General features: G+C 42.2%; 2 protein-coding genes and 1 long non-coding RNA gene across 3 annotated transcripts; 1 reads left to right on the forward strand and 2 right to left on the reverse strand.

Annotated features, from left to right (window-relative positions):
* Positions 1-4,487: 4,487 nt before the first annotated feature.
* On the reverse strand, positions 4,488-10,531 carry gyg2 (glycogenin 2). Its single transcript, XM_034864921.1, has 9 exons — positions 10,404-10,531; positions 9,824-9,962; positions 9,072-9,246; positions 8,729-8,891; positions 8,468-8,594; positions 7,758-7,929; positions 7,202-7,318; positions 6,355-6,450; positions 4,488-5,216 (listed from the first exon to the last, which is right to left on the reverse strand). The coding sequence occupies exons 1-9, from the start codon at positions 10,408-10,410 to the stop codon at positions 4,935-4,937; spliced, it is 1,278 nt and encodes a 425-aa protein (XP_034720812.1). The 5' UTR covers positions 10,411-10,531; the 3' UTR covers positions 4,488-4,934.
* Positions 10,532-12,750: 2,219 nt separating this feature from the next.
* Positions 12,751-26,303, reverse strand: cd99 (CD99 molecule). Its single transcript, XM_034864968.1, has 13 exons — positions 26,084-26,303; positions 23,294-23,326; positions 23,105-23,170; positions 22,562-22,594; positions 22,190-22,240; positions 22,021-22,059; positions 21,840-21,890; positions 21,650-21,730; positions 21,496-21,528; positions 21,028-21,051; positions 14,662-14,778; positions 14,361-14,405; positions 12,751-13,002 (listed from the first exon to the last, which is right to left on the reverse strand). The coding sequence occupies exons 1-13, from the start codon at positions 26,148-26,150 to the stop codon at positions 12,974-12,976; spliced, it is 669 nt and encodes a 222-aa protein (XP_034720859.1). The 5' UTR covers positions 26,151-26,303; the 3' UTR covers positions 12,751-12,973.
* On the forward strand, positions 14,846-24,386 carry LOC117939576. Its single transcript, XR_004655626.1, has 3 exons — positions 14,846-14,856; positions 15,266-15,268; positions 24,134-24,386. It is a non-coding gene; the product is annotated as an uncharacterized LOC117939576 (long non-coding RNA).
* Positions 26,304-26,310: the final 7 nt, after the last annotated feature.

Below are 26,310 nucleotides of genomic sequence, written 5' to 3' on the forward strand. Positions count from 1 at the left end.
TGAGTTTGTTGACCCTGAGATGAGGTAAACTCTGGGTTTTTTGTTTTAGAAAGGGAGGTTAGTCAAACCTGAGTGAAGGGGGGACTCTGGCCCATCTCAGGGTTAACAAACTGGTTTTCACCAAACCGGCTTTCTGAAACAGACCCCAGTTCACTAGGTTTTATGGGTTACTAGTTTTTTGCTCTGGTTCTGCCTGTGATGTGGGGGTTGGGATCAGCTGCTCACTAGCTTGATTGGGGAGAGTGCATGCATGTTTGCCTCATTAGGTCCTGTCTGAAGAGATGGGCTGGGCAATAGGTAAAACATGGTATGGTATTTCCCACATTCTAGGGTTTTCTTCTTCTTCAGTTTGGCTCACCCCCTACAAACTGGTACAGGTGGTACATGCCAATTGGGTGAGGCTGGCTTAAAAGGGCTTGAGGAGAAAAGTCGCGAGAGAAGGAATGGACAGCAGTCGGAGTAAGTGGAGAGTCTGAGGACCAAGAAGAAAGTGGTGCTGCTTGTCCTTTATCTGCTCCAGTCCACATTCCTCAGCGCCCAGAGGGGCCAGCAACCTGGAGCAGCTATGGATTGCGATGGATGTTAAGGAGTCAATGGACTGTGACAATGTTAAAGAGGCCATTCTTGCAAAGTATGAGATAAATGAAAACATGTATTGTCAGAGGTTTCGGGAGCCAGACGTCCATCCAGGCGAGACTCCTTGAGAGAGTTATCAACTGAAAGATCTCCATGAGAAATGTGTAAAGCCTACTCAGAAGACAGTGGAAGAGGGAGAGGTTCTGACTCTGATTCCAGTTTCTCTGCACCCCTTCTCCTGAAGTAAGAATGTGGGTTAAGACCCTAAGAACGGCCAGAAAGCTGCCCAACTGGTGGAGGCCTTCCTGCCTGCGTGTAGGGGACCGGAAATCTTCCGTCATGACAAGAACCATCGACTGACTACACCTAAGGGTAAGTCTGTGGGGTTTGGTGTGGGTGGTCTCAGTTTTCACCAGGAGAGCAGACGGGTAGATATAAGCTCCCCAGAAATAATGCAGCAAAGAAAAACAAAGGTCTCCCTATTTGTCAGTTTTGTGGAAAGAAGGGTCACATTAAATCTCAATGTCCAGCGAGCAAAGCTAACGGCGCCCATGTTATGTGCCGTTTGCCCTGTTCAAGATGGAGGTGTTCAGGAAGTCGATGTAAAATGCTAACTGCCACTGTTTTGTTACTGGCACGCCTGCCACTGCAGTGTTACTGAGGCAGCACAGCCTTTAGTCATGCCCTACCTGGTTCAGCAGCAGACTGGGAGTAAGGAGGTACATCTGTGCTGCTTGCATGGTGATAAACATCCTTACCCTACAGCACGTGTGTTTCTCAAAATACAGGATCAGTCCTATTTTAGATTTTTTTTGGAGGTTGGGGTTAGTCCCAGGTTTGACTCACCCAGTACTGCAAGGCCAGCATATACCTATTCTACACCAGTTACTGCAGGAGAGTAAGCCTATCTAAAGCCAAGGGGGTTCTGGAACTGCTTCCCTTCAGCCAGGCAGCGCTCCCTAGGGAGAGGAGTGGCGAAGTACACAAGAGTAGGACACAACCAAAGAAGACATATTACCATGACATTTTTTACTACATTTTGCCATAATATATCATGACTTTGTGTTGCTTTTTTCCATATGCTAAGTATTATTGACACTTTTAACATACTTTACTGTTACTTTTTTTGAAATACTATTTGTTTTGACTTTTTTTTTTACATACTATACGGACATTTCTTTCCAACGTACTATGACTTTTTTTATGGCGTGTTTTGATATACTATAACAGGACTTATTTATTACTTTTTTGACAACCCCAGACTGTCACACGAGTAATATCAGAACATTCTGATGTGGAATTTAAAAAAGGAAGGCTTTGAAAATGTCCAATAAAAGCTACATTTTAACACTTTTTCAGGCTGCCAATACTCATACCATACTATGACTTTTTATAACTTTTTTTTTGACATACTGTACTATGACTTTTTATTACTTTTTTGACATACTGTACTATGACTTTTTATCACTTTTTTTGACATACCAAACTATGACTTTTTATCACTTTTTTTGACATACTATACTATTAATTTCTATTTCTAATACTATGACTTATCAAGTTTTTGACGTACTATGCTATGACTTTTTTGACATACAACCCTCTGCAGAGCGGTCTGCTTACTGAACCCAAGCCAGCGGCTCTCTTTCCTTTGAATGTGAGCAACTGGAACAGGGACAGGTCATCATTTCTCGGGAAGTCATTGCAACCATGTAAACTAGGCCTGGCAAACTCGATTCCTTTGAAGGATTCGGGTTATTCCGGGTCATTCACTAAACTGAACCGGGTTGTGTGAGTCACTTGAGCAACTTGAGTCAGTATTGCTAAATCACCAAGGAAACTCAGTACTAGCCACTGGAAAGAAAGCATACTACTGTTCATTTCTGGTCTTAACTTTGTGTAGCCTAAGCAATAGATAGGCTTTCAACGTAGACATAAAAACAGGAATGGAGAAATGCCCGTAGTGATTACTTTTTTATTTTTATTGATCAACCTAATTCTGATGCTTGCTATGTTTCTTCCTGTCTGCTCGACCTAATTGTATTTCAAAAACTACGTGTACACACCAAACCTACATCAGGCCTTGCTAGGCTACACGCGGAACACCTTCTGTTATTTCAGAAGTGAAAGAATGGCTTTTGTTGTTGATTGGCTTTACTCTGAGCTCGAGGAGAGACTCAGGCTTGGCTGAATCAGATCTACTCAGGACAACGTGAGTCCCGAGATTGAGAGACTCTCAGAGCATCAAGGGTTCTCGAGTGAGTCCCGTGGTCTGGGAGCTTCGGGCCCTGAGTCTCTCTGCTCACTCAGTTGTTGGAGTTGACTTGTGGAGTTGTTGCCTACCAAACTGTAAGTCATAAAGCTTTTTGCAGCTAAGATGGGGATGAATAGTGGAAGCTAATGTTGCAATAGGTTTGTGTGTGGCGCTGTTATCATTTTAGATTGAATTGTAGTATAGGGTGACCAGACGTCCCCGGTTTCCGGCGACAGTCTCCGATTTTGGCGACCTGTCCCCGGCTGGATCTGTCCCCGGAAATGTCCCCTGTTTTCACTGTGACTGACAGACCCGAAATTGGAATGAAAGAAAGAAAATACTGACAAAACGTAGCCGATGGTCGCACACCCAACACACGCAGGCTGAAGACACCCAGAACCAGCACTGCTCAGAGATGTTTTAGAAGCCGTATTTTACGATCTTAAAATCACTGATAATTTACATGGAGTCTGGTGGGTTTAGCCAACGCAATTTAGACATTTATGTTTTAAAAAGGATCTTAATCTTTAACAGAAAGGTCGACCTCCTTAGAAATCCTTTCCATAATGTTGTCAGACACTTAGAATATTAATCTGAGTCTGTTAGCAGCAAAACAAGCACTTTTATGAACGTAAATACAAGCTGGACAATATATTAACTCACGCTGCAGTTGTTTCTCTGGTGCCGACTGCAGATCTTGTTTAATACTGCATCAATGTCAAAGGAAAATATGTCCTCAATAGTTTTTATTGTATCTGATTCTCAAAGAGCTGTTGCAGAAAAAAGCCTTAAGCAATAAAGCAAAAGCTGTCAGTAGTTCAGTACATTACAACATTATGAAATATTAAGACTTTCTATCTTGAACTATTAGGACTTTCTATCTTGAAGTATTAGGACTTTTTATCTTGAAGTATTAGGACGTTTTAACTTGAAGTATTAGGACTTTTTATCTTGAAATTTTAGGACTTTCTATCTTGAAACATTCCCCTCTGAGGTGTAGTGGAGTGGAGTAGGAAGTAGCAGCAGGGGTGGGTCTAGGATCAGACCTGGGGGGGCGGGGGCTCAGCCCCTAATGAGAACAGCTCTAGGTCTTGTGTCCCCGTTTTAAGTTTTGCTAAAGTAAAAACATTACTTGTTTTGGAGGTAAATACGCTTCTGAGCTGAAAATGTCCCCGGATTTTGTCTGAGAAATCTGGTCACCTAATTGTAGTAGGACTCAAGTGACCTGGGTTAATGATACTAGAGCTATTCATGGGTCTACTTAAAGACTCGGGCTAAAGATCCGAGTGAATCTCGACTTCAACCGGTTTCAGATAAAAGGCGAGAGAGTGGCATTGTGCTGGGTTTCCTCTCAGAGCAATCATCGGGAGGCCTTTTCACGTTGGAGTGGATCACCCAGCAGACTGCTGCCTGGAGTCCCCCAGAAGCCGGAGGTAGAGGCACAGCGCCCCCCCGTGGGAGAGGAACAGCATCTAAAGCTGAAATATGGTTTTTAATGTTTGTTTTTTCTGTCTATGTCAGGGATATTTGACTCAATTCAACCAAAAGCAACTCTGGAAAACAGACATGTAGAGTTAATACTTTTTCTTTTTGAAGTACTTTTATTTTGAAAAAAGGCAAGTTCTGTTAAAACTATTTTTTAAACGTTCAGACTCCATTTGAGGCTGGTCTTCTATTGTGTATTATTATTATTATTAATATTGTTATTAGTCCGGACTAAGGTGAACTTTGGAGGAAATGAGAAATAGACTACAGGACCGAGTGTGTGTGGGGGTTTCAGAGGTCCTGTGTGTGAGCAGTTAATCCAGAGGGTGTGGATTGGTTAATTAAAAAACATCTCAGCAAAACGACAAAAGGTGAAAAAGGCAAAAAATGTTGTTTGTGTTGCTTTTTGACATTTTTGTGGCCTGTTTGGATATCTTTGTCACTTTTTTAGATGTTTTTTTGCTTTTCCCCCTAGTAATCCAGATAGCGGACAATAATTCCAATTGTGCCAAAAAGCGCTAAAACTTTTTGGACAAAGGGACTTTTATTTCAAAAAGTGATGAAGATGTTGTAAAAAGGAATCTTAAGGTTTAAAATGGTGTTTGTTCCTGTGTGCGATCCATTAATCCAGGAAGCGGTCCAACATGGTCTGGATGTTGTGGAAGGCGTCTCGGCCCAGGTAGTCGGCATGGCCGGCCTCCCACCGCCCCCGCCGCCGCCGTCGCTCCGCCTCGGTGTCTGCGGCTCCGTCTGCGGCTCCGTCTGCCGCGCCGTCTGCAGCTCCGTCTGCAGCTCCGTCTGCCGCTCCGTCTGCCGCTCCGTCTGCGGCTCCGTCTGCGGCTCCGTCTGCAGCTCTGTCTGCGGCTCCGTCTCTGGCTCCGTCTGCAGCTCCGTCTGCAGCGCTCTGCCCTCATCACAGGAAGACAACAAATCAGTCTTATCGCTCGGCTTCTACTGTAGTTTCATTCTAAGCACAATGTGCTGTCTGATGGGGGGGGGGGGGGCAGAGCCAGGCGCTGTAAACATTGGGTGGGGGGTGGGGGGGATCCTCCATCTACAGCAGCTGTATGAATTACTTTTCAAGATATTTGACATAATGCCTAAATATCAGAACATCATTTGGGAGAAACATGATATAACACTTTTTTTTTCCTGACATTTGTCGTTTATTTATAAACCGCATCTTTCTACGCCTCCAATGTTTAAAAAATCTGGCTCCAACCCCAATGTTTACAACATCTTGGGCCTGTTGCACAAAAGTAGAATAAAGATATCTAGGATGAGTGAAAAAGCGCAGCATGACTTAGTGTGATCTGCTCATCGTGGCTTAATCGGTTGCACGTTTGCCGAGCCAGGATAAACAGGTGGAGCTATGTCAAGCCAGGTGGAGATAACCAGGATGAACAGGTGGAGCTATGTCCAGCCAGGTGGAGATAACCAGGATGAACAGGTGGAGCTACGTCCAGCCAGGTTGAGATAGCTGTGATAAGTGCACGTTCAGGGCTTTCTCAAGTAGACCACGGTACCCATCCCAGATTTACTGATGCAGAGATGGAGAAGACGCATGCGCCATATGTTTCACCCAATGAGCAGCAGCTTCTAGTGGAAAGTAACAAGGAGGGTAAGAATATAATATGGAGAAAGGGAAAAAACGGCTCAAACGGAGAAAAAAAGCCCAACATAGCGGACCCGACTGAATGTGTAGGGTGTACCCCCCCCCATTGTTTACAACATATGGCTCCGCCCCCAATTGTTGAAAAAAACCTCTCTCCACCCCTATTGTTTATAACATATGGCTCCACCCCCTTTGTTGACAACATCTGGCCCCGCCCCCTCAACATATTGTTTACAGCTTCTGACTCTGCCCACATTGTTTGAAACATCTGGCGCCACCCCCATTGTTTACAACATCTTGCGCCACCCCCACATTGTTTACAACATATTGCTCCGCTCCCAATTGTTTACATCAACTGGCTCCACCCCCATTGTTTACAACTTCTGGCTCTGCCCCCATTGCGGTGTGAAGGCGAGAGTTTACTCACATGATGTGGATCAGTTTCTGCACCAGGCGCTGGGTCCTGGACCTTGTCTTCATCCTCGTCTTCCTCCTCCAGTTGTGTGCTATGTGTGTGGGAACACTACACAGAGCCGGATCCAGCTTTAACTAGACTAAAACATAATGGACCAAGCTTCCTCGTCTCAAAACTGAAGCCAATGTTTAAAAATCACAAAAGTGTTTAAAGCTACAGATGCACAGAAAAGAGTGAAATAAAGCAACAAAAACATGAAAAGAAGCACGAGACATGTTGGAAAAAGCTCTTTGGATAACACTGATGGATGTGGTAGATATAACACAGTATTAGATACTGTATATTACAGTGTATAAATATAGTTATTATAATGTGCAGCGAGGCGTTCAGAGGCCTGTGGTTGATTAAAAACACTCGTACATGAATAGGAACCAACAACATAAGCGGCCATAATTATAATCACTATGATGTATCATAAACACAAGTGGCTAAGCTGATAAGGTCATTCATTATGCCAATTAATGGACTGATTAGCACAGGTTTCTTTTTTTGGTTTCACAGAATATGGTTGGCTTCAAATGAACTCAGTGTTTAGAGAATATGACACACCGGTGGGTATGTGGTAGGTAGGTGGATGGATGGATATGTATAGATGGATGGATGGATGGAAAGATGTGTATGGATGGATGGATGGAGAGATATGGATAGTTGGATAGATGTGGAGGGAAGGAGAGATTTGCATGTATGGATGGATAGATATTGATGGATGGATAGATGTGTATGGATGGATGGATAGATATTGATGAATGGATAGATGTGTATGGATGGATAGACATGGATGGACAGATGTGTTACCTACCATCTCCGGTTCAGACGGCGGGTGAAGCCTCGAAACCAGCGGGGAGAAGTGTGCTAGCAGCGAGATGGAACTGTCCAAGTTTTCTCTAAACGGCGTCTCGGTCTCTCGTTCCTGGACCTGCCAAACCAGAGACAGTGCTGAGTTTTGGGACGCCAGCTGACACCAAGCAGGGCAGCTACGTGGCGCTCTTCCTTCAGCCAAAACGCTGCACCTTATTTCATGGATTAACAAACTTTTAGCTATAGAAGGAAAGGCCCGAGGGTTTGGAGTAAAAACCAACATGGCCGACATCCTGCATTGTGCTGATGGACATCACAACTCGGGTTAGACATTTTAACAGGGCTTTTTAAGGGTTTGGAGAGACTGAGCAGTAGGCCACGGACAAACATGTCAGTTTTGGTCTTGTTTTGGGTATGATTGACAACAAGGACAGTCAATGAATTGAAATAATTGCTCATAATTAATCGCATGATTGTCCATAGTAAACTCTCAGTTAATTGCAAGTGAATGCAAAAAAAAGACTTGGAAAATGATTTCATGTTTCAGATGTTGGTACCTGTTGGGCTTTCCCTGGCGCGGCTGGGGTTGTGTAACTGCTGTTGCTCGTGTTGTATTCCTTCCACCACAGAGACACAAAGTAGTCCATGGTGGGAGACTGTGATTGGCTACAGGAGCTCCAGGGTTTCCCTGCTCCCGAGAAATGGACGATCTTTGCATTCTGGCCAAACCTGCAAGAACAAAACTGTTAAAAAAACTATAATAAATGGCGAAACAGACATAAGCGCCCCGCTGATTTAATGATGGAGAAAACAGAGCTCCAATCTTTAATGGAACACATTTGTGTCAGCCTGAAAATGTTAACTCCTATCTACCAATACTATAGTAAGTGTGTGAGCAGAGTTGAGATGTATTCGCACAGGCAATGCACTACAACGTTGACAGAAGCGCCAACAAAAAGCATCAAAAAGATTAAAAGTGTAAAAAAGGCCAAAGGTTTCTACAAAAACGGCTACAAACGCTTCAAAAAACTTTGAAAAGAAACGTAAGAACAAAAACCAAAAGCGTCGACCAAAGACCCAATAACCCTGTGAAAGGGTTAGTTAGGAACTAATAGTAACTGCAGGCAGGGCAGACCCACTCACTGTGTGAAAGGGTTAGTTAGTTAGGAACTAATAGGAACTAGAGGCAGGGCAGACCCACTCACTGTGTGAAAGGGTTAGTTAGTTAGGAACTAATAGGAACTAGAGGCAGGGCAGACCCACTCACTGTTTGAAAGCAGGCAGGTAGCTGTAGACGGAGCTGGCACTCACATTGTAGACAAACGGCAGATGTTTCCTGATGTCGTCCACCGGCCAGCTGCTAAAGAAAGAGTTCAACAGGCCCTGGTCCCCTCCTGCACACACACACACACACACACGTTATCTTTGTTTGAACCAACACATCTTTCATTTTGTAGGAAAGTATCCGTAGTCAGTATTAAGAGCACACAGTAGTGATTTATGACTCCGACATGTAGTCGTGCGTTACCGTCGAAGCTCCCGCGCTGCAGGGCGTGATCCAGCAGGCGACGGTGCGTTTCCAGCGACGGTCTGAAGACAAACACGCCGGAGTTGAAGCAGTCGGGCCAGCCAGGATCCGGGGCAGCCGACAACTCGTCTCTCTCAAAGAGCTCGTCCACGTTACAAAGGACCTGAGAGGAAACGGGCAGTCAGTTCTTCTGAAAGCTGCTCATCAAGACATCAACATGGATGCATGTAAAAAGGTTTAAAAAGGCGTCAACGGCATTACCAAAAACGTTTAAAAACACAAACACAGGTTGGATATCCCAACGAAACCCCCTTTCCCGTCTGAAGTCGGTCTAGGGACTCACGAGTGTGTCGGCGTCCAGGAAGACACACTTGCTGAAGCGGCTCAGAGACCAGCAGTGGATCTTGGTGAAGGTGATGCCGAGCTCGGCACGTCCCAGCAGTGACAGACGGAGATGGTCCTCGCTGTCCATCCCCTTCACCGTGATGACATCATCAAACGCTTCCCGCAGGGCGAGCCTGAGGAAAGAGACGTCAAGATTCAAATGTGACCACACATGAAAAGGACAAACACATCAATAAGTGATAAAAACTTCAGAAATAAACAACAAAAGACGTTGAAGAGGTAAATCCAGGAGGAAAACGAACAAAAGTCAACAGAATGACAGACATGAGCACCAAAAAAACATCAAAAAGCATCAAAACCAGCTGACATCTTGTCTAGGGAGCTTAGGGAGTTAAGGCCGGCCACGAGCATTTTAAAGTTATGATGCGTTCACACGCTGAAACGTTAACATGTTCAGTGGTTTCATGTGACAATAACCGTACTTTAGGTCAAATCAGACAAAACATGGGACCCATTAGCACCCACTGTTATTATGGTCTTAAGTATTCTTCAAGGTATTAAATATCTTATCGTTTGGGAAAACTACAAAACAGGATGTAATAAAAGTAACAAAAACTTTGGAGAAAGGTACAAAAATGTTTAAAAAAAGCTATAAAATGCTGTTTTCCCATTGTTGTCCAACACCTCAAAGATTGGGGGCCCCCAGATGCTCTGCCCCCCCTTTAACCCAGTAAGCCACGTTTCACCCACCTGGACTGCTCTGAAACGTTGGGCGTAACCATGACAACGATGCTTCGAGTCGTGTCGTGACGCCGCAAACTCCTGGCCACCACCGTCGCTCCCATACAGTACGAGTCTGTGGTCGCCATGGTGACGAAGGCCTCGGCGCCTGGAGACAGTGAAGCCAAGTAAAAAATGCAATTAAAGTGTAAAAAGATGGTGAAAGAATCAGAGGCGTAGAAACAAACATTGTTTAAAAACAAAACAAACACTAACAAAAAATTTAAAAAAATTCAAAAAGTCTCGGCAGCTGAGAAGTAAACACAAGTTACCCTTCTTACTTTAGGTAAAATATGAACATAAACATTTGCCAATACAGCGCCTCAAAAAGTGGAAGTTTAAAAAAGAGCCTTAAACGTTTAGAAAAGTGTCAAATACGGATCCCAGAGTTACGATCGAGGGATAAGAACTGTAACGGGACTCTGCTCCGTCTAGTTTCCTTGTTGAGTAAGCGCTGATCTAACCGACTCAGCACCTTTCAATCATAACACAACTCAAAGAGCAGGAGAGGTTAAATCTTCGATCCCTCAGATTACAGGACGTCACCTACCGGACATTTTGGATCTAGTAACTTTATCCACAGCGTAAATCTTCAATACTAATCTTTCATGCAGCAGACGTCTCTACAGAAGACACACAGTTTAAATAGAGACTGGATGTTTGCTGGGTGTGTGTGTGTGTGTGGGGGGGGGGGCCGGGGGGGTCATTCAACTAGCGATCTTTGCCAAGTGTTGAGCAACAGTGTGTCGACCCTCAGTGCGGATGGCTCGGTCACACACTTGATCAACTTTCCCTTTCCACATTTCAGCGCTGCAGTACATAGTCTTTACATGGTGTCTTTAGGAGGGCTGACAGAGTGTGAAAGTGAGGAAAGCGCAGAAAAAAAGCATCTTAAGCACGGAAAAAGTGTCAAAATAAGCATTTAAAAGTGTTAAAAGCGCACATAAAGTTGCTAAAAAAAATAAACGCCAGAAGAAAATATTGCACAAATGTTGATGTTACAAGTTTTAAAAGTGTCTAAAAACCACTAGATGAAGTTGAGAATGAACTATTAATAATAAGAAAGCAGACAAACTGTACAACACATCTTTATTGGAAACATGCACACACTTTAAATCCACTCACAAAAGATCCATTCTTCTAATATTAAAATGTAAACGTCCCTGGAGTCAAACTGAGACGCAACAAAACACGTTCAGACTGAGATCATGATCGTTTCAGCGTCAGGCCTAAAGCAGAGGATTCATACACATTATTGTCAAGTATTTACACTGTGTTACCCTTTTTAACATCTTAACACAAGCGCCTGATGCAAAAGACGAAAATGTGTGAAAGGGCTAGAAAATAGGCAACAAAAAACCCTGATATACGCCGGAGGGAGATGGAATAAAGCATCGGAAAGGTGAAAAAAAGAAATACTGCAACAAAAAAGCTGACAAATGCTAAAAAAGGGACAGAAAGGTGTCGAAATCGTATTTAAGATTCTGACATATTTTCAAGATTTTTCTCAAATGATTAGCCCAAAACGTGTGTATGACCCACCCCCAGAGACTATAAACCAATCAGGCTTATCTTTCCACACATCGATATCTTATGGGACTTTTTACAGCGTAAAGCCCTCGAGGCATCACTTCTGATTTCATGAAACTTTACACACGTCTTTCCTGGCTTATGCTCTGCTACAGCAAGCGACAAGGGTCAAAGCTGAGAAGTAAAATACAGAGACAGCAGAAACTCTCCATCTCTTTTGTTGGCAAAATATCAAAATATGGGTTGGTGCAGCTTTAACAAACTTTAAGGAATCAAATTACAGACAAAATAAATTTCGCAGCACACAAAGAACAAAAAAGATGAAGCTTACACTGTATGTTACATATAAAACATTTGATCTCTTACTTTCAACGCCACCTCACTTTTATTGGATTTGTACATGTAGTCAGTTTTACATCGCGATCAAAAAGCTCCTTCAGATGGATTCAGATCCAGTATATGATTAAAAGCTGTAAACTCTCCGAAGATGGCCTGAACTTTGGTTGCAAAGAGAACCCAGCTTCCCTGTGTAATTCCTCCTCTTTTAGGAGTATATTTCACAATTTAAGTTTAAGTTAATACTATGCTGTTTAAATATCTGTAAAGGACAGTGTCATCAGCATAAAGTTTGAGTCGATAAATTCAGTTTAATGCACATTTAAGCCCTAAACAAATCCATGTGAACAGTAGTAATAATTGTAATCATCATGAAAAGCTCCGCTGGTTCTACATAGACAAATAATGGTATTATAGTTTTCAAGTGAGGCTGTACAAACACAGAAAAAACTTAATAAAACGAAATGAAATTAGGCAGAAATCGCAGACTCGGATATCGTAACACATGGGCAAAGAAAACTACGGCTTGATAACCCTGATTTTCTTTTTCTTTTGGGTGAACAAAACTTTTAGGATTTAAGGTGCTAAAGGAAAACAAAACTAGACACAGAGGGGAATACCTCTTAGCTCACGTAAACTGTAACAAACACCTTGTTTGAGTTGTGCGAGGCAGTGAACCTCACCTTGTCAAATTTAACACTTATTAGAATTAGAAAACAGATTATTTTTATATAAAAATAGTGAAGTAGTAAAACTTGTGATGTCAGCTTGTTAATTGTGAATATTTTCTAGTTTCTTTTCTGTAAACTGAATATCTTTTAGTTGTGGACAACAAGACATTTTGGGTTGTCTTGGGCTTTGGGAAACATTTAAAATCTCTTCCATATCCAAAGGTTATATTTTCAATATATGAAAGTAAATATGATATGCAAGGAATTTTTAGTTTACTTGTCAAAAAACAAACTAAAAGGAATTATAGGTATTTCTACTGTTGGGGTAAAATTATTGAACAGAATCGGAAACAGAAGAAAATGGTTAAAAGCATTTTTCATTTGAAATCATCTTAGAAATCTCCACTGGGGGCTGAGGTTGGTTAAAAAATAAATGATGCACAACTTATGGTTTTTATAGTTTTCAAGTGAGGCTGAAGTTGTGTAACAGGAAAGAGGAATCGTTGAGACTGAAGACGGCCGTTGACGGAGTGTTGGATGGAGTTGGGTTTTGGAGAGAAGAGTTGTCAAATGCAGACTCGGTTTAGGATGTCTTGAGCAGTTCGCTGAAAACTGAAAAGAACACAGCAGTTAATGCAAAGACCGAGTTAGAGTTAGTAAAACTAGAACCACACATCCCACACACACATTCAGGTCTGATCGGTTACTTTGTAATGTTGAAGACTAGTTCAGATCAAAGATTTATGATGAGACCAAACCGCGGTCTTGAAAATTTGAGAAAAACATTGATACAAAGGGACAATCACCAATTTTGATCATATTTGGTAGAAATGTGTATCTACGCCCCGCAAGGTTGTATACTAGTTTTGGTGTTGATGAATCAAAAATTCACACATTTTAATTTGTTTTTACACATTATGCAAATCAACATCATGGCAGATGTTTATAGTTTATTGAGCTGCATATGTGGAAGAAATTTCAAATCAATTGGACTTACTTTGTGAGGGGCGTGGCCTTTCAAAGTTTGGGCCTTACAGTAAGTCATAGCGCCACCATCAGGCTGAACGGCATTATAGTTTTTTGAAAAGCATGAGCACATCATCAGTTATGGTTACAATGTCCATGCCTCTAGCGCGTTCCAGCCCCCAGTAACTTAAAAGGCATCATTTAGCATATGATGCAAAATAGGCCACGCCCACATGGACCAATTAACATGACCCTTCAGGTCGTGGTTACGACTCAACCCCAGACCATGTGTACCCATTTAGGTGAAAGGATGTCCTGCGGGTTTTGCGGTACTTGCTTGTGGTATTTCTCAAGATCACTGGGTAAGCTAATTCCTCAAGATGGACTTAAGATATGTTACAAATTTAACGATGATTGTGAATTTACCAATTGTCTACTAAGCTCCGCCCTTTTGTGAAATGCTTATATATGGTAGCAATGTGTACCTCAGTCCAGCAAGGCCCTAAACCTCCATTTAAATCACTTTTAAAAACTCATCTTTTTGAGCTGGCTTTTAACACAAGCTGAGCTGTGACATTTTATTGCTATTGATTTGAGCAAAGTTTTTAACTGTTGTCTGTCTTTTTGTTTTTGGCTTATTCTGTTTTAGATGTGTTTTTCCGGTTATTTATTATGCTTTTATTTTATGTTATCTATATTTGTACAGCACTTTGGGGCAGAAGCGACTGTTTGTAAATGTGCCACAGAAATAAACTTTGACCTTGACCTATACCAATTTCGGTGTTGATAGAATTAACACTGACAATATATTATTCATTTGACTATTTTCAACATTATGTAAATTGGCAAAAAATCCATCATGGCAAAGGTTTATGGTCCATGAGGTTTTTCTGTAGAGCACATTGAGCTTACGTGTGAGAAATTTCAAGTCAGTCATACTGTGAGGGGCGTGGTCTGTCAAATTCCCAGAATGTTTTTCTATGAATTTCGACAGAGAGACATACCTTGGGGATCAGACCGCTGGCCTTTACCGCTCTCTGGATCCGCACCTAAACACAGACACATGTCGGTATTATATGTTTTATATTAAATATTGAAAAAGTTACAAAACCTTTTGGGGAAAAAAGCAGAGAAAGGCCAAAAATGGACAAGCATGTTTTAAAAAGAAATTCAGCAAAAAGGTGAAAAAAAGGCAAAGAAAATGTATAGTTTAAACGATTAAACAGGAAACAGTCTCGTCTGTTAGCTAAGTATAATGTACTATAATCCATATTGTCAAGAGTTGAAATCAAAAAGCACAGCAACCTCCTTGTATCTTGAAGCAGAGCTTTTTCTTCTGGTAAGCAAAGTAACTGGACGCCGCTCCGAGTAGCGCCACTCCGATAGCGCTGGCGATGCCCGCAATTGGCCCGGCTCCAGCTTCTGCTACGCACACAGACACACACACACACACACACACACACACAGTTACAGGAAACACATTTCAGCAGACTTTCTATTGTCTAATGTCGGCAAAAACATTGAAATCAGCCACACAAAGATCTCGTGAGGCATCGTGCGACATGGGTCTTAGAATTTGTAGTTTAACTCATCTTTCCTGTCACTGACTTCCTATCTTCGTTCCTGACTCATACATAATAAAAAGTATTTTTTTTTAAAGAAGCAGAAGAGAACATGCTGAAGACATTTGTGGGACAGTTCCTGTAATAACCTCGGTTCTCCACAAGATTGCAGCCAATAACTTCTGATGAAACACAGAACCGCTAACAACCAACTCCAGAAAGCATATTTCCATGCTCCACTTACAGCAGCTATATTATTCAAGACATTACTAACAGCCTAGAAATCATGTGTATTTCTAATTAATTTTAGCATGTTTAGAGAATGTAAATGCAACTTAAAAAAGCAGTTTGTTAAAACGTATCCAACAGAATAGAAAAAAAAGTTTAACATGATATTAGTATGATCACAAAATCTGACTGGATGCGGTATTCTTATGTTTTTTTTGTAATTTAAATATGTTAATGGCAAGTATAGGATGCAGTGATTTCTGATCCAGTGCATGTTTTGCTTTAGCCAGAACTAACTATTGTATAGAAGTATGACTTCATATACTCAATAATAGCTCCATTATTCTGTAACTGTATTTGAGTGTTAGTTTTATATTTTCCAAATAACATGTTTTGCTCAGATTTAATTTTCAATTTTGATAAGATCTAAAGAAATCAAGTTCAAAAGTGTTTGTCATATGCAAATAGTACACATTTAATTGCTTCAGACACTCTACATACATCATTAACGTACACTAAGAATGAATTGGGCCCCAACATTGACCCCTGGGGGACACCATGAGAAATCTCTAAAACATTCAGAAGAAGGCAGCTGTTTTCATTTTGTTTGGGAAGTGACCAGTTTGGAACATCCTAGTTAGTTTCCCAACTCTTAAGTCTCTTTTGTAACTAAAGTAGGGAGGTGGTGAGGAATAGAAAACAGAACACAACAACGGAAAACAACTTGATTCAAAGGGCAGGGTGGGGAAGGCGCGCGCGCACACACACACACACACACACACACACACACACACACACACACACACACACACACAAGCCTGGCTCTTCAGTTGAGCTGTAAGACCACAGTGAGTCAGACCACGTTTTATTCATTATGCATCATACAACTCATGACTTTACAGTTCCACAAAGACTTGAGGCTAAACAAGGAAAAGCTTCCACCAAAAATAAAAAATACTCTGCCTGCTTTCTAAAAGAGCACACAGAACTACTCGTTTCTCGAAGTGCTGCAAGGGAAAACCGTTGCATGGCGGCTGCTACATGAATAATGCAAACTGCTGCAGGTGTTCGGACTGACAGTGAGTGTAAGGTGTGTTTTCCAACAAAAAGAAAAAGACATAATCCTATTTGTTCTGCAAATAAAGTCTCACTCAACTAGATGTTCAAGCCCAGATCATGTGAGCGTCTAAATGAGCAGATGGTTACTATCCAGTAACAGAATCACATCTATTCACTAACTCATCAAACACTTCAGTTCCTGTTAAATGAGCTTATTTACTGCCAAAAAAATGATCTACACAAATCAAAAACGTTGATGTTGGAAAAACAAATTAGAAAAGCAACAAAAACATTAAAAAGAGAGCGCCAACTTTGAAAAAAGCTACTAAACTGTTAAACAACCAACGTCGACAAAAACATGAAAAACTTTTTAAAAGGTGCCAAAAGCCCTCTCTTTACAGAAAGGTAACATGAGATGATACTCCATACCGCTGAGTCAGGGCGCTGCTGGGAGGAGATTAAAAGAAGAATGAAGGGACACACCCAGCTCACAGATTAAAGGTGCTCTGAGAGATGTTGGGTGACGTCACTTGTTGTTAGGTTCAATGTCTCAAGTTATCTCAAGACCCTTTACAGATAGAGCAGGTCTAGACCACTCTATAATTTACAGATAGAGCAGGTCTAGACCGCTCTAGAATTTGTAGATAGAGCAGACCTAGACCATTCTATAATTTACAAGGACCCAACAGTACTAGTAGTTCCCTCCAGAGCAAAGTATTGCGTTGAAAGTATTGTCACACAATATGGAGGCTAGCTCTTCCCTCCCTCCCTCCTCATCTCGTCCCCCCCCCTCTCCCTCCCGTGCTGAAACAGTCCTGAATGTGCATTGTGGAAGTAACCTACGTTCTAATGCTGCTGGGATGATGGTTCCACCAGCTCCTTCTTTTGGTTACCAGCTGGGAGACTGTTTTTTACAGTGTGTTCAGGGGACAGGCAGATAGTGAGGAGATGTTTTTTACAGTGTGTTCAGGGGACAGGCAGATAGTGAGATGTTTTTTACAGTGTGTTCTGGGGTTAGGGTTAGGTTAGCTTAAAAAACGCTGGACATCGCTTAGAGCACCTTTTAAGATGATGGTGTTTAAAGTCTTAGAGCGCTGCTTAAATCCATTTTACACAAAGTGTCCATAAGATGGAGCAAACCAGGGGTCAAAGGGCAGAGGGAGTGTCATTAAAGTGTAAAAGAACGTCACAAACAATGACGTTGAAAACCCAAAGAAAATAGTTTGGTTGGTGCCAGAAAGAGTAACATTACCCATCATTAGTAACCGTGTCCTTATGAGCCTCAAATCTCTGCAAAAGTCTTAATTAACTAGACTATTACAGCACTTCACCACTACAGGACATGGCAGGGGAACACATCTAAGGGTTTTGGATGTATTATTGGTGCAACCAACTACTCATCAACGTTTTGTGTTTTGGTAACTTTAAACCGGTTTGTAAAGTACGTCGGTTTGGAGCCCAGACAGGGGCGTGGTACTGAGCCTCCCTTGGATGAACGACATATTTTACTGCTTTGATATTTCTTGCCGGTCTGATGCAGACATTTTACGCAAAGTTTCCATAAAACAGAGCAGACCAGCGATCAAAGGATGTAGGAAGTACATTTAGTCCAAAATGTTAAGTACACAGATTCAAAATAACTCCCAGAATCCGTAAAAGACAAAAAAACTTCAAGATACCGTGATTACTCTGACTCCTTTTCAAACATACTTTATATATGCCCCCCCCCCCCCCCCCCCCCCCCCCCCCCCCCCCCCCAAAAAAAAAACTGAGTCCAAGAAAGTGTTCCGAGGGGAGCACACATTCAAACATCTTCAAATTTTCAAAATAAATATCTTTTTGAAACTGCAAGAAATAGATAAAAGTATTCCCGTAACCAGAAACTGAGATTCCTCTCTGAATCCTTTTCAAACACACACAATATTTTTGCCCCAAACCACCTCGGACACTGAGCCAAATGTGTAACCATCACAGCTGAGAGCCAATCAGAGGTCAGAAACGGTTCACGGTAGAGCCCGCAGCAGATCCGCGGCCCTCTCTATCAGCGGGTTTAACATTTGCTTTAGGTTGGACAGCCACACATAGAATTCCTCGGGCATGTTAGCGTTTAGCATCTTCAGGATTTGGCCCCACAGAAGGTCTGGATCTGCAACGACACACAATCGTAGCAGCGATTTAGCCCAAAGTAAACCAGGCCAGGGGTACCAACATGAAGAATATCAAACTAAGTTAGGCAGCGTATCTCCAAGGAGTTCCTGATGGAACACGATCCACAACGGTGCCTATTGCAAAATCTTCAAAATGGGGCAGGTACATCTGAAGCAGACTCTGCTGCTGCCATAGACAGCTGTGCATTTACACACAAGTAAAAAACAACTAAAAGTGTCAAAAGTGTCCAAACGAAACAAAAACACAAACAAAAATGAAGTTTCAAAAAAAGCAATAATCTTTTTTTTTTAAAGGCAAAAAACAATGTACACTGTCTGTCGCCGCCCCCAATGTCTACACCATCTGGTTCCGCCCCCAATGTCTACACCATCTTGCTCCGGCCCCAATATCTACACCGTCTGGCTCCGCCCCCAATGTCTGCACCGTCTGGCTCCGGCCCCAATGTCTACACCGCTGTCTCCGCCCCCGATGTCTACACCGTCTGTCTCCACCCCCAGTGTCTACCACCGTCTGTCTCCGCCCCCCCAATGTCAACACCGCTGTCTCCGCCCCCGATGTCTACACCGTCTGGCTCCACCCCCAATGTCTACACCGCTGTCTCCACCCCCCAATGTCAACACCGCTGTCTCCGCCCCCGATGTCTACACCATCTGGCTTCGCCCCTGTCGGTACACGATCCGTCCTGCATACACGATCCGTTCTGCGCATGCGCAAGATGTTCACGCATCCGCAGATGATAATTGTGTTTTACCAGGCTTCACGACACTGCACGATCCGTCCTGCACATGCGCAAGATTTGTTGCAAAAATCCTTCATTATGCGGCACATTTTCTTTAAAAATTCAATAGAATATCTGGGATATTTATGGGATGAAATTGCGGGCACTTGGAACAACTGCTGTCTAATGAAAAAAGGAATGTGTTTGTCTTGTTGTGCAATTGCGTCACTTCATAACATTACCATGGCAACAGGGGAAATGGCTGCCTAGTGTAAAGTAAACACAACATTTTTCAACTTACTGTTAAGATATTTCTGACTTTTAGCAACAAAAAACTGCAAGCCCCGCATTATTTTGCATGGAAATCTGCAATTTTTTGCAGCAAAATAAATTGCCCCCCGCGTAAAAATGCGTACTTTGGCTGATTTCAAACGAGTGCATGTTAATGTAACGTGTTACAATAATATGAAACATGATTTGAGGCTTGTTAATGTGGTGCTGGAATATTCTTTTTACTGGCCTGGGCCCTGTATTTGTCTTGCAAATGTTTTATTTTTTATTTTTTTAAATGCTTTGACTTTCCCCGAGTCAAAAAGAATTCCCATTCCACATGTAATCAAATGTTAATGTAACAACTCCTTTATATTTTCGGATTGGCCACCACGTAAACACTTCGTAATTCATAGCCTGGCGTAAACAATAATTAAAAAATAAAAAATAAATTAAAAAAAAGATTACATGTTGATCACTTAATAATAATGTCACCTATGACTGGTACACAGATGTCAGCACACAGTTTTGGATCAGTGACAAGTGTTAATTTTAAACTACTAAAAAGTATAAATTACATGTTGAGCACTTGTGAACTACAAAAAAGTCTGGCCTGCAAAAAATGCTAATACGTAATTTTATATATATATTCTGTATATGCACCTCTGGTATTGACTTTTCGTATATGAACATACTGGCGATATAATTGTTCTTTGTTAATAAAATGAAAAAAAAAAAAAAAAGCTGTCCGTTGTGACGCTTGGCCGTCAAGTGTTCCGACGCATGCGTGGTACCAATAGTGCAGGGAAACAGCCAGGTTTTCAGCTACGTATTTATGTGCATGTGTGAACATCGTGCGCATGCGCAGAATGGATCGTGCAGGCAGGACGGATCGTGTACCCACAGCCCCCATGTCTACACCATCTGTCTCCACCCCCAATGTCTACACCGTCTGGCTTCGCCCCTAACGTCTACACCATCTGGCTTCGCCTCCAATGTTTACATTCTAAATAAGGGGTTTGTATGATAAAGGTGGACGTTACAGCAGCGTTAGGTCTAAACGGTTACATTCAGCCAACAAAACGGTTAGCTGGGATCAGAAAGAGTTAGTAGTCTGGGAGTTTCACAGGGTTAGGAACCAAACTAACAAGGAACCAACGTGAGAGGGTAGCACTCCCTCCAGGAATTAGCCATGTCTACATTGCAACACTTCACGTAAATTCAACCAATCTCTGACTTCCTGGCAACTGTGTCCAATCACTGGAGCTTTAAGGATTCAGACATTCAGGACATCAGAAAACTCTTTACTTCTCCATCCACGGGGACAAGTCAGACATTAAAAGATATCAGAATTTTACTCATCCATATCAGATCATTTAAACTAGAGAATGTGTTATTTAAACCAGAACCAAGCCAAGTAATCCCCAAAGAAAAGATCAGTCTGCAGGAAGTGAAACCAAACGCACCGCGAGGCTTTCAGAGCCCCGACCAACCAACACAGCCTGAAACATCAACGATGGAAACAGAAGCTGTGAGCACGCTTCCTCTGGGACAGGAAACGGGAAATCATCAAGACAAGGGCAGGTTAACGCAGCAGGAAGTCATAATGATGTCCACACTGACACAAAGACAGGAAGTAGAGGGATAGAATCGAGAAGGATTTACCTTGAGGCTGGTCGCCAGCACCGCCTGTCAGGAAAGAAAACATAAGGGTCAGACAATTATTAGACTTCTAAAAGAAAATACAAGATTAATACAGAACTCACTCCATTTCTTCACTCCTAATGGGTTTTAAATGGACAGGTGAGATGTTATAGACGCCTTTAAACATTGAGATGGACGCTGCTACCCCTCCATGTGGTGTATCCTGCTGACGGTCTGGACCGCTGACATGTTTGACGTGTGGTTGTATGAGCTACACTCTTACACTGTAAAACCTTTATCTGGTCTGGACCACTGACATGTTTGACGTGTGGTTGTATGAGCTACACTCTTACACAGTAAAACCTTTTATCTGGTTATTAATGTTAGTCGGCTCTATCTTTCTGTTATGGATTAGTCAGGCTGGCGACGGCCGTGATGCAATCTTTTTAAGATGGGGCAGAAGAAAAAACCACAGGAATAAAAGCGTACCCTGAGAGTCGTAGCCGGGGTCCACCGCCCGCCCTGGATTTAGGAGGAAGAGGAAAGTTAGAAGCTGTTTCCTGTTCTTTAAAGCATTTTTCATTCGATATCTCTTAATTCAGATTAAGCTGTGTGATTGGAAACAGAGATAATGTTGCTGTACCTCCTCCGGAGCGTCCTCCATCAGGTTTGTAGTCTCCGCCACTGACATCCAACAAATCAGAGTCTCCAAAGGATCCTCCACCTTCAGGAAAGCAACAACGTGTAAAACCAAATGAAAAAAGAAACTAAAACGTTAAAGTAACTGACATGGAGAAAGAAAGCTACAAAAACATGTGACCTGACAAACTGACCTCGGGGCTTTGGGGGGTCCACCACAGGTTTGTCCGGTTTGGGGTTGGGGTCTGAGGGAACAGAAACCAGACCCAATAATCTCGCAAATATCCAAAGTGTCCCATAGTCTGAGTTCTGTGTGATCATCTCGGCCACGTATTGTAAATTCGTTTATTACAGTCCAGAGTTGGAAGTATTTACCTGGACCCAGAGCGTCCTCCAGATCTAGCCCAAAACCACCTATACAACACAAAAACTCTTCTTTAGACACTGATGAAATGATTTAATATTTGTATTCATCTCCAATACATTTGCAGAAAAACCTTGTTTGTGTATACCGATATCAAAGAGATTGGACCGGTACACCTACCAGAATCTCCAGAACTCGGTTTCTTGGGTTTTTTAGTCGGAGCTGGCTCATCTGCAGAATACCAGAAATATATATTTGTAGTAGTATAGTAGTTAGAAACAAGCAGCAACAAGTATTTATGACAATCTCTATCTGCTGTTTGTCGCTTTTTCAAAACTCTCCATTTCTTTTCCTACTTCTTGAAGAAGTAAAGAAAAAACTTAAAGCGACAAAAACCTTTTTTAAAGGTAAGAAAGCCTCGGGGACAGTGTACAAAAACTCTAATAATCAGTTTGTCATTTCATAGGTCAAAACAGGTAAACTTGTTTAAATTCAAGAAAATTTGAGCTCAAGAGAAAAAAAGTGGCTTTAAATCTTATTTTGAAATGTTACCTGGTCCAAACGCATCAGAGAGGTCCAGCCCCCCTGGAGAGGACAGATAAAGAAGAGATTTAAACATCCGATGCTAACTGCTCCATCAAAAGAAAAGCTTTAAAAACCAAGAGCAAAGAATCCACACATTAATCCAGGGGAGAAATTATTACAAACTCAAATCAAAAAGCGACAAAACATTGAGAAAGCATCCAAAACCTCCAGTGTGTTCATGGTTGGTGTCAGTCTTCATAGCTGACTGTGGGGGGGCAGAAGCCTGTTTTCAGGGCTGGGGATAGTTTTACATTTTCATCAAGTTAAAAACAGAACGGTTTAATATAACTAACTAGAATATGCTCACTCATATTTATGAACTGAAGGAATTTAATAAAAAGAGAAAAGGTGGATGCTTGACCACCCGATCCCTACGATCTGGGGCCTGGTTTTTACTTCACAATGTTACCCACCAAGATCGATATGTCCCGAATTTTGGGGGTCAATTAGAAGCCCTGCTACCAGTCTGATACCAGCTGTTCGTTGTGTGACAGGTGAGAGGACACCCACCGTTGGTTTTGGGTTGTTCAGGAGCCTTGGGCTTCTCTTTGGGCTTCACAGGTGTTGGCGCTGGCGCTAAGGGACGGTATAACGGAGCAGTGTTACAACCTGACAGCCATCCAACTGGCAAACACCGGGAATATCAGCAAAATGAATGGCCATAAAAACATGAACATGATGCTTCAGAGAGGGACTCACCCAGATCATCCAGGGCGTCGGACAGGTCGAATCCTGCAAGAAGACGTAGAGAATTATAAATCAACACAAACGCACTCTATGATAGAGCTGGCAGTCTTCCTCTTTACTTTGTTATTTTTATAATTCAAATATGTAATGCTCATATGCAGCCAGTTACATGTAATACACTACCCAGCCTTGTGCATTGTCATTGCCACTATAAGCATGTGGTTGTTGTTACACGTTCCGTGCATTGATAACTCGTTCTGTGCATTAATATCTAAGCCAAAAGGTGCTCTCACTACTATTTTATGATTCATAAGCACCCTGAACACAGCTTTTAGAAGGTAATAAAAGGTTTATTAAGGTTAAAGGTAAGTTGAAGCCAACTCTGGCAGCTGTAGGGCGGCTAACTTTATTTTCTTCATGAAGCTCCCAGCTAAGCTCCTATAACTGAATAATGTTAACATGATATTTGGCTCACTGGATGTTGATTTAAAAGTCATATTATAACGGTTTCCCATCCTTCGTCCGACTTCCAGCTGCCGCCTGTCACCCAGCCTGTACCAACGTTACCCGGTATGTAACGTTTTCTACGAATCAGGTTTCAACTGCATTATTGTAGTATTCCTGACGTTTTTTCCAGATTTTGTCACTTTTTACTGTTTTAGTTGCTGCGTTTGAAGCTTTTTTTCCACAATTACTTGCACCAATAGTTTTGCCATTTGTTTTCCTGTCCGAAACTGTCTGGTGTTCCTGTTTCTAGTAGTCCTATAACATAGGTAGAACCTGTCTGGTGTTCCTGTTTCTAGAAGTCCTATAACATAGGTAGAACCTGTCTGGTGTTCTTGTTTCTAGAAGTCCTATAACATAGGTAGAAACTGTCTGGTGTTCCTGGTTCTATAAGTCCTATAACATAGGTAGAACCTGTCTGGTGCTCCTGTTTCTAGAAGTCCTATAACATAGGTAGAACCTGTCTGGTGTTCCTGTTTCTAGAAGTCCTATAACATAGGTAGAAACTGTCTGGTGGTCCTGTTTCTAGAAGTCCTATAACATAGGTAGAACCTGTCTGGTGGTCTTGTTTCTAGTAGTCCTATAACATAGGTAGAAACTGTCTGATCTGCCGGTCATTCAGGGCTGAAGACTTTAAAGCTCTGCACCTTGAGTCACAGTGAACATAAGCGCCAGGGGTGTCCCTTCACGTGTGTGTGTGTGTGTGTGTGTGTGTGTTTTTGTTTTCCTGTGAATCATCCAGTGTATTTACTGGTTGGTATGGCAACACCGCTGCTGACTGACACAATGAGTGGCTTTGGTATGCAGGACTCAGACTACAAAATGAGCTGCAGAAAAACGGAACCAGATAAAACCCAAGCCTAGCTCACGCAAGTTCTTAACTGCTTTTACAGGAAAGAATCTGCAGGAATAACTGAAATATATTAATAAGCATACCTGTATTTCAGGAGCTTTACAAACCATTAAGTTAAAAAGGCAGAATCAGAATCAGACCACCAAATGAGTCCTGATAGGTGCTGCACTACAGTCGAGCATGCCCGCCCATTGCGTGCCTGTGGTTTTCTCTACCAGTGCGCAGCCTCGTTTCCACAGGAAACACACACTCCTACTATGTATCTAAAAACAAAGGTCTCTGTAGATTATAGATTGTGATCGAGACCTCCTCCGTCTGTACAGTGTCCTGATGTAACTGCGGTTAGGATTTGACACAGTTAATAAAATTGAATTGAAAATAGTAGTTAGCTGTGGCTTTAATGTGCGTGTGACTGTTGGATGCTGAAAAGCTGACACTAGTCTGGATGTCAGGCTGGAATGTGGAAGTCTGTCAGGGGGCTCTCATGAACCATTTCATGAAAAACAAAGCACTGCAATTTGCATCGAAATCAATGAAAACACGAGACTCTCACCCCGGAAACCGGTGTTCACGTCCCGGGAGTAGAAGTAAAGGGGACGTCCAAAAAGTAACACACGTTGGGATAGGCAGTAAAAGTGACAAATGTCAAGAAAGGCGATTCAAACTGTGCAAAAAGGGAGTCAGGGGGAGGACATTTGAGGACGTCCTCTTGTGACTAAGTTTACATGCACAGAACATTCCGGTTTTTGCCCTAAATCTGAAAAAGATCCCACATGTCTTAATGCTGATGCTATGGATGAAAAAGGTTTTATTGTTAATATCCAACCAGAATATGCTGATTCCATGACTTGTATCATCTTCGGATCATTGTCATATCCGGGATAAGACTGGAGGGATGGTGGTTACAGACCAAAGTCCTAATCTACTAAAGCGTACTACTTCAACCAAAATGTTACGTTTGGCATTGGAGACATCAGACGCTGAAGGATGATAACAAACCTAAAGAAAAGAAAAGAACCAACTCCTTTAGGGAGGGTAACCCAATTTTCTCCGTTTTAAAGCTGCTGCTCCAGTCCGCCTAAAGCCCGACGGGGGAAAACTCCATGTACTTGTACCTTTTAAGTATTTTAATGTTGTGCTACTTTTCCTCCATTACATCCGAGGGAAATCTTTAAAAAATAAGTTTAAGTTTATTTTGATGCGAATACTTGTACTTTTTCTTGAGTAAGGTTTCTGAACGCAGAACGTTAACTGCACACAACACATGTAGTACCTGAGGACTTTAACTGCAACAGAGTATTTTAACAGTGTGGTGTTAGTACTTTTACTTCAGTAAAGTTTCTGAATACTTCTGTCTTTGGTTAAAGTTATGGTTTAATAAGATCTCCTGCGTCACCTAATAACACAAGACCAGTGGGACATACCACAGCCGCCATGGAACTCACCGTCCTGCGTTACTGTCCCAGACACGAGAAGAAGCAGCAGCAGCACACCGGTCCTCAGGCACATCATGTTGGCTGGAGCTCGCCTCTTCTTTCTTCTTTCTTTAAATGCAAAGAGGTTCCAGGCGTCCGGGTTCAGCTGGCAGCTATTTGTGTCCTCGGCCTGCAGAACAAGCCTGGCCTGGTGTCCTCTTACAGAGTGTGAGTCAACTCTGCCGAAGGAGTGGCTG

Source organism: Etheostoma cragini, chromosome 24 (genome assembly GCF_013103735.1).
Source record: "Etheostoma cragini isolate CJK2018 chromosome 24, CSU_Ecrag_1.0, whole genome shotgun sequence".
Lineage (NCBI taxonomy): Eukaryota > Metazoa > Chordata > Actinopteri > Perciformes > Percidae > Etheostoma > Etheostoma cragini.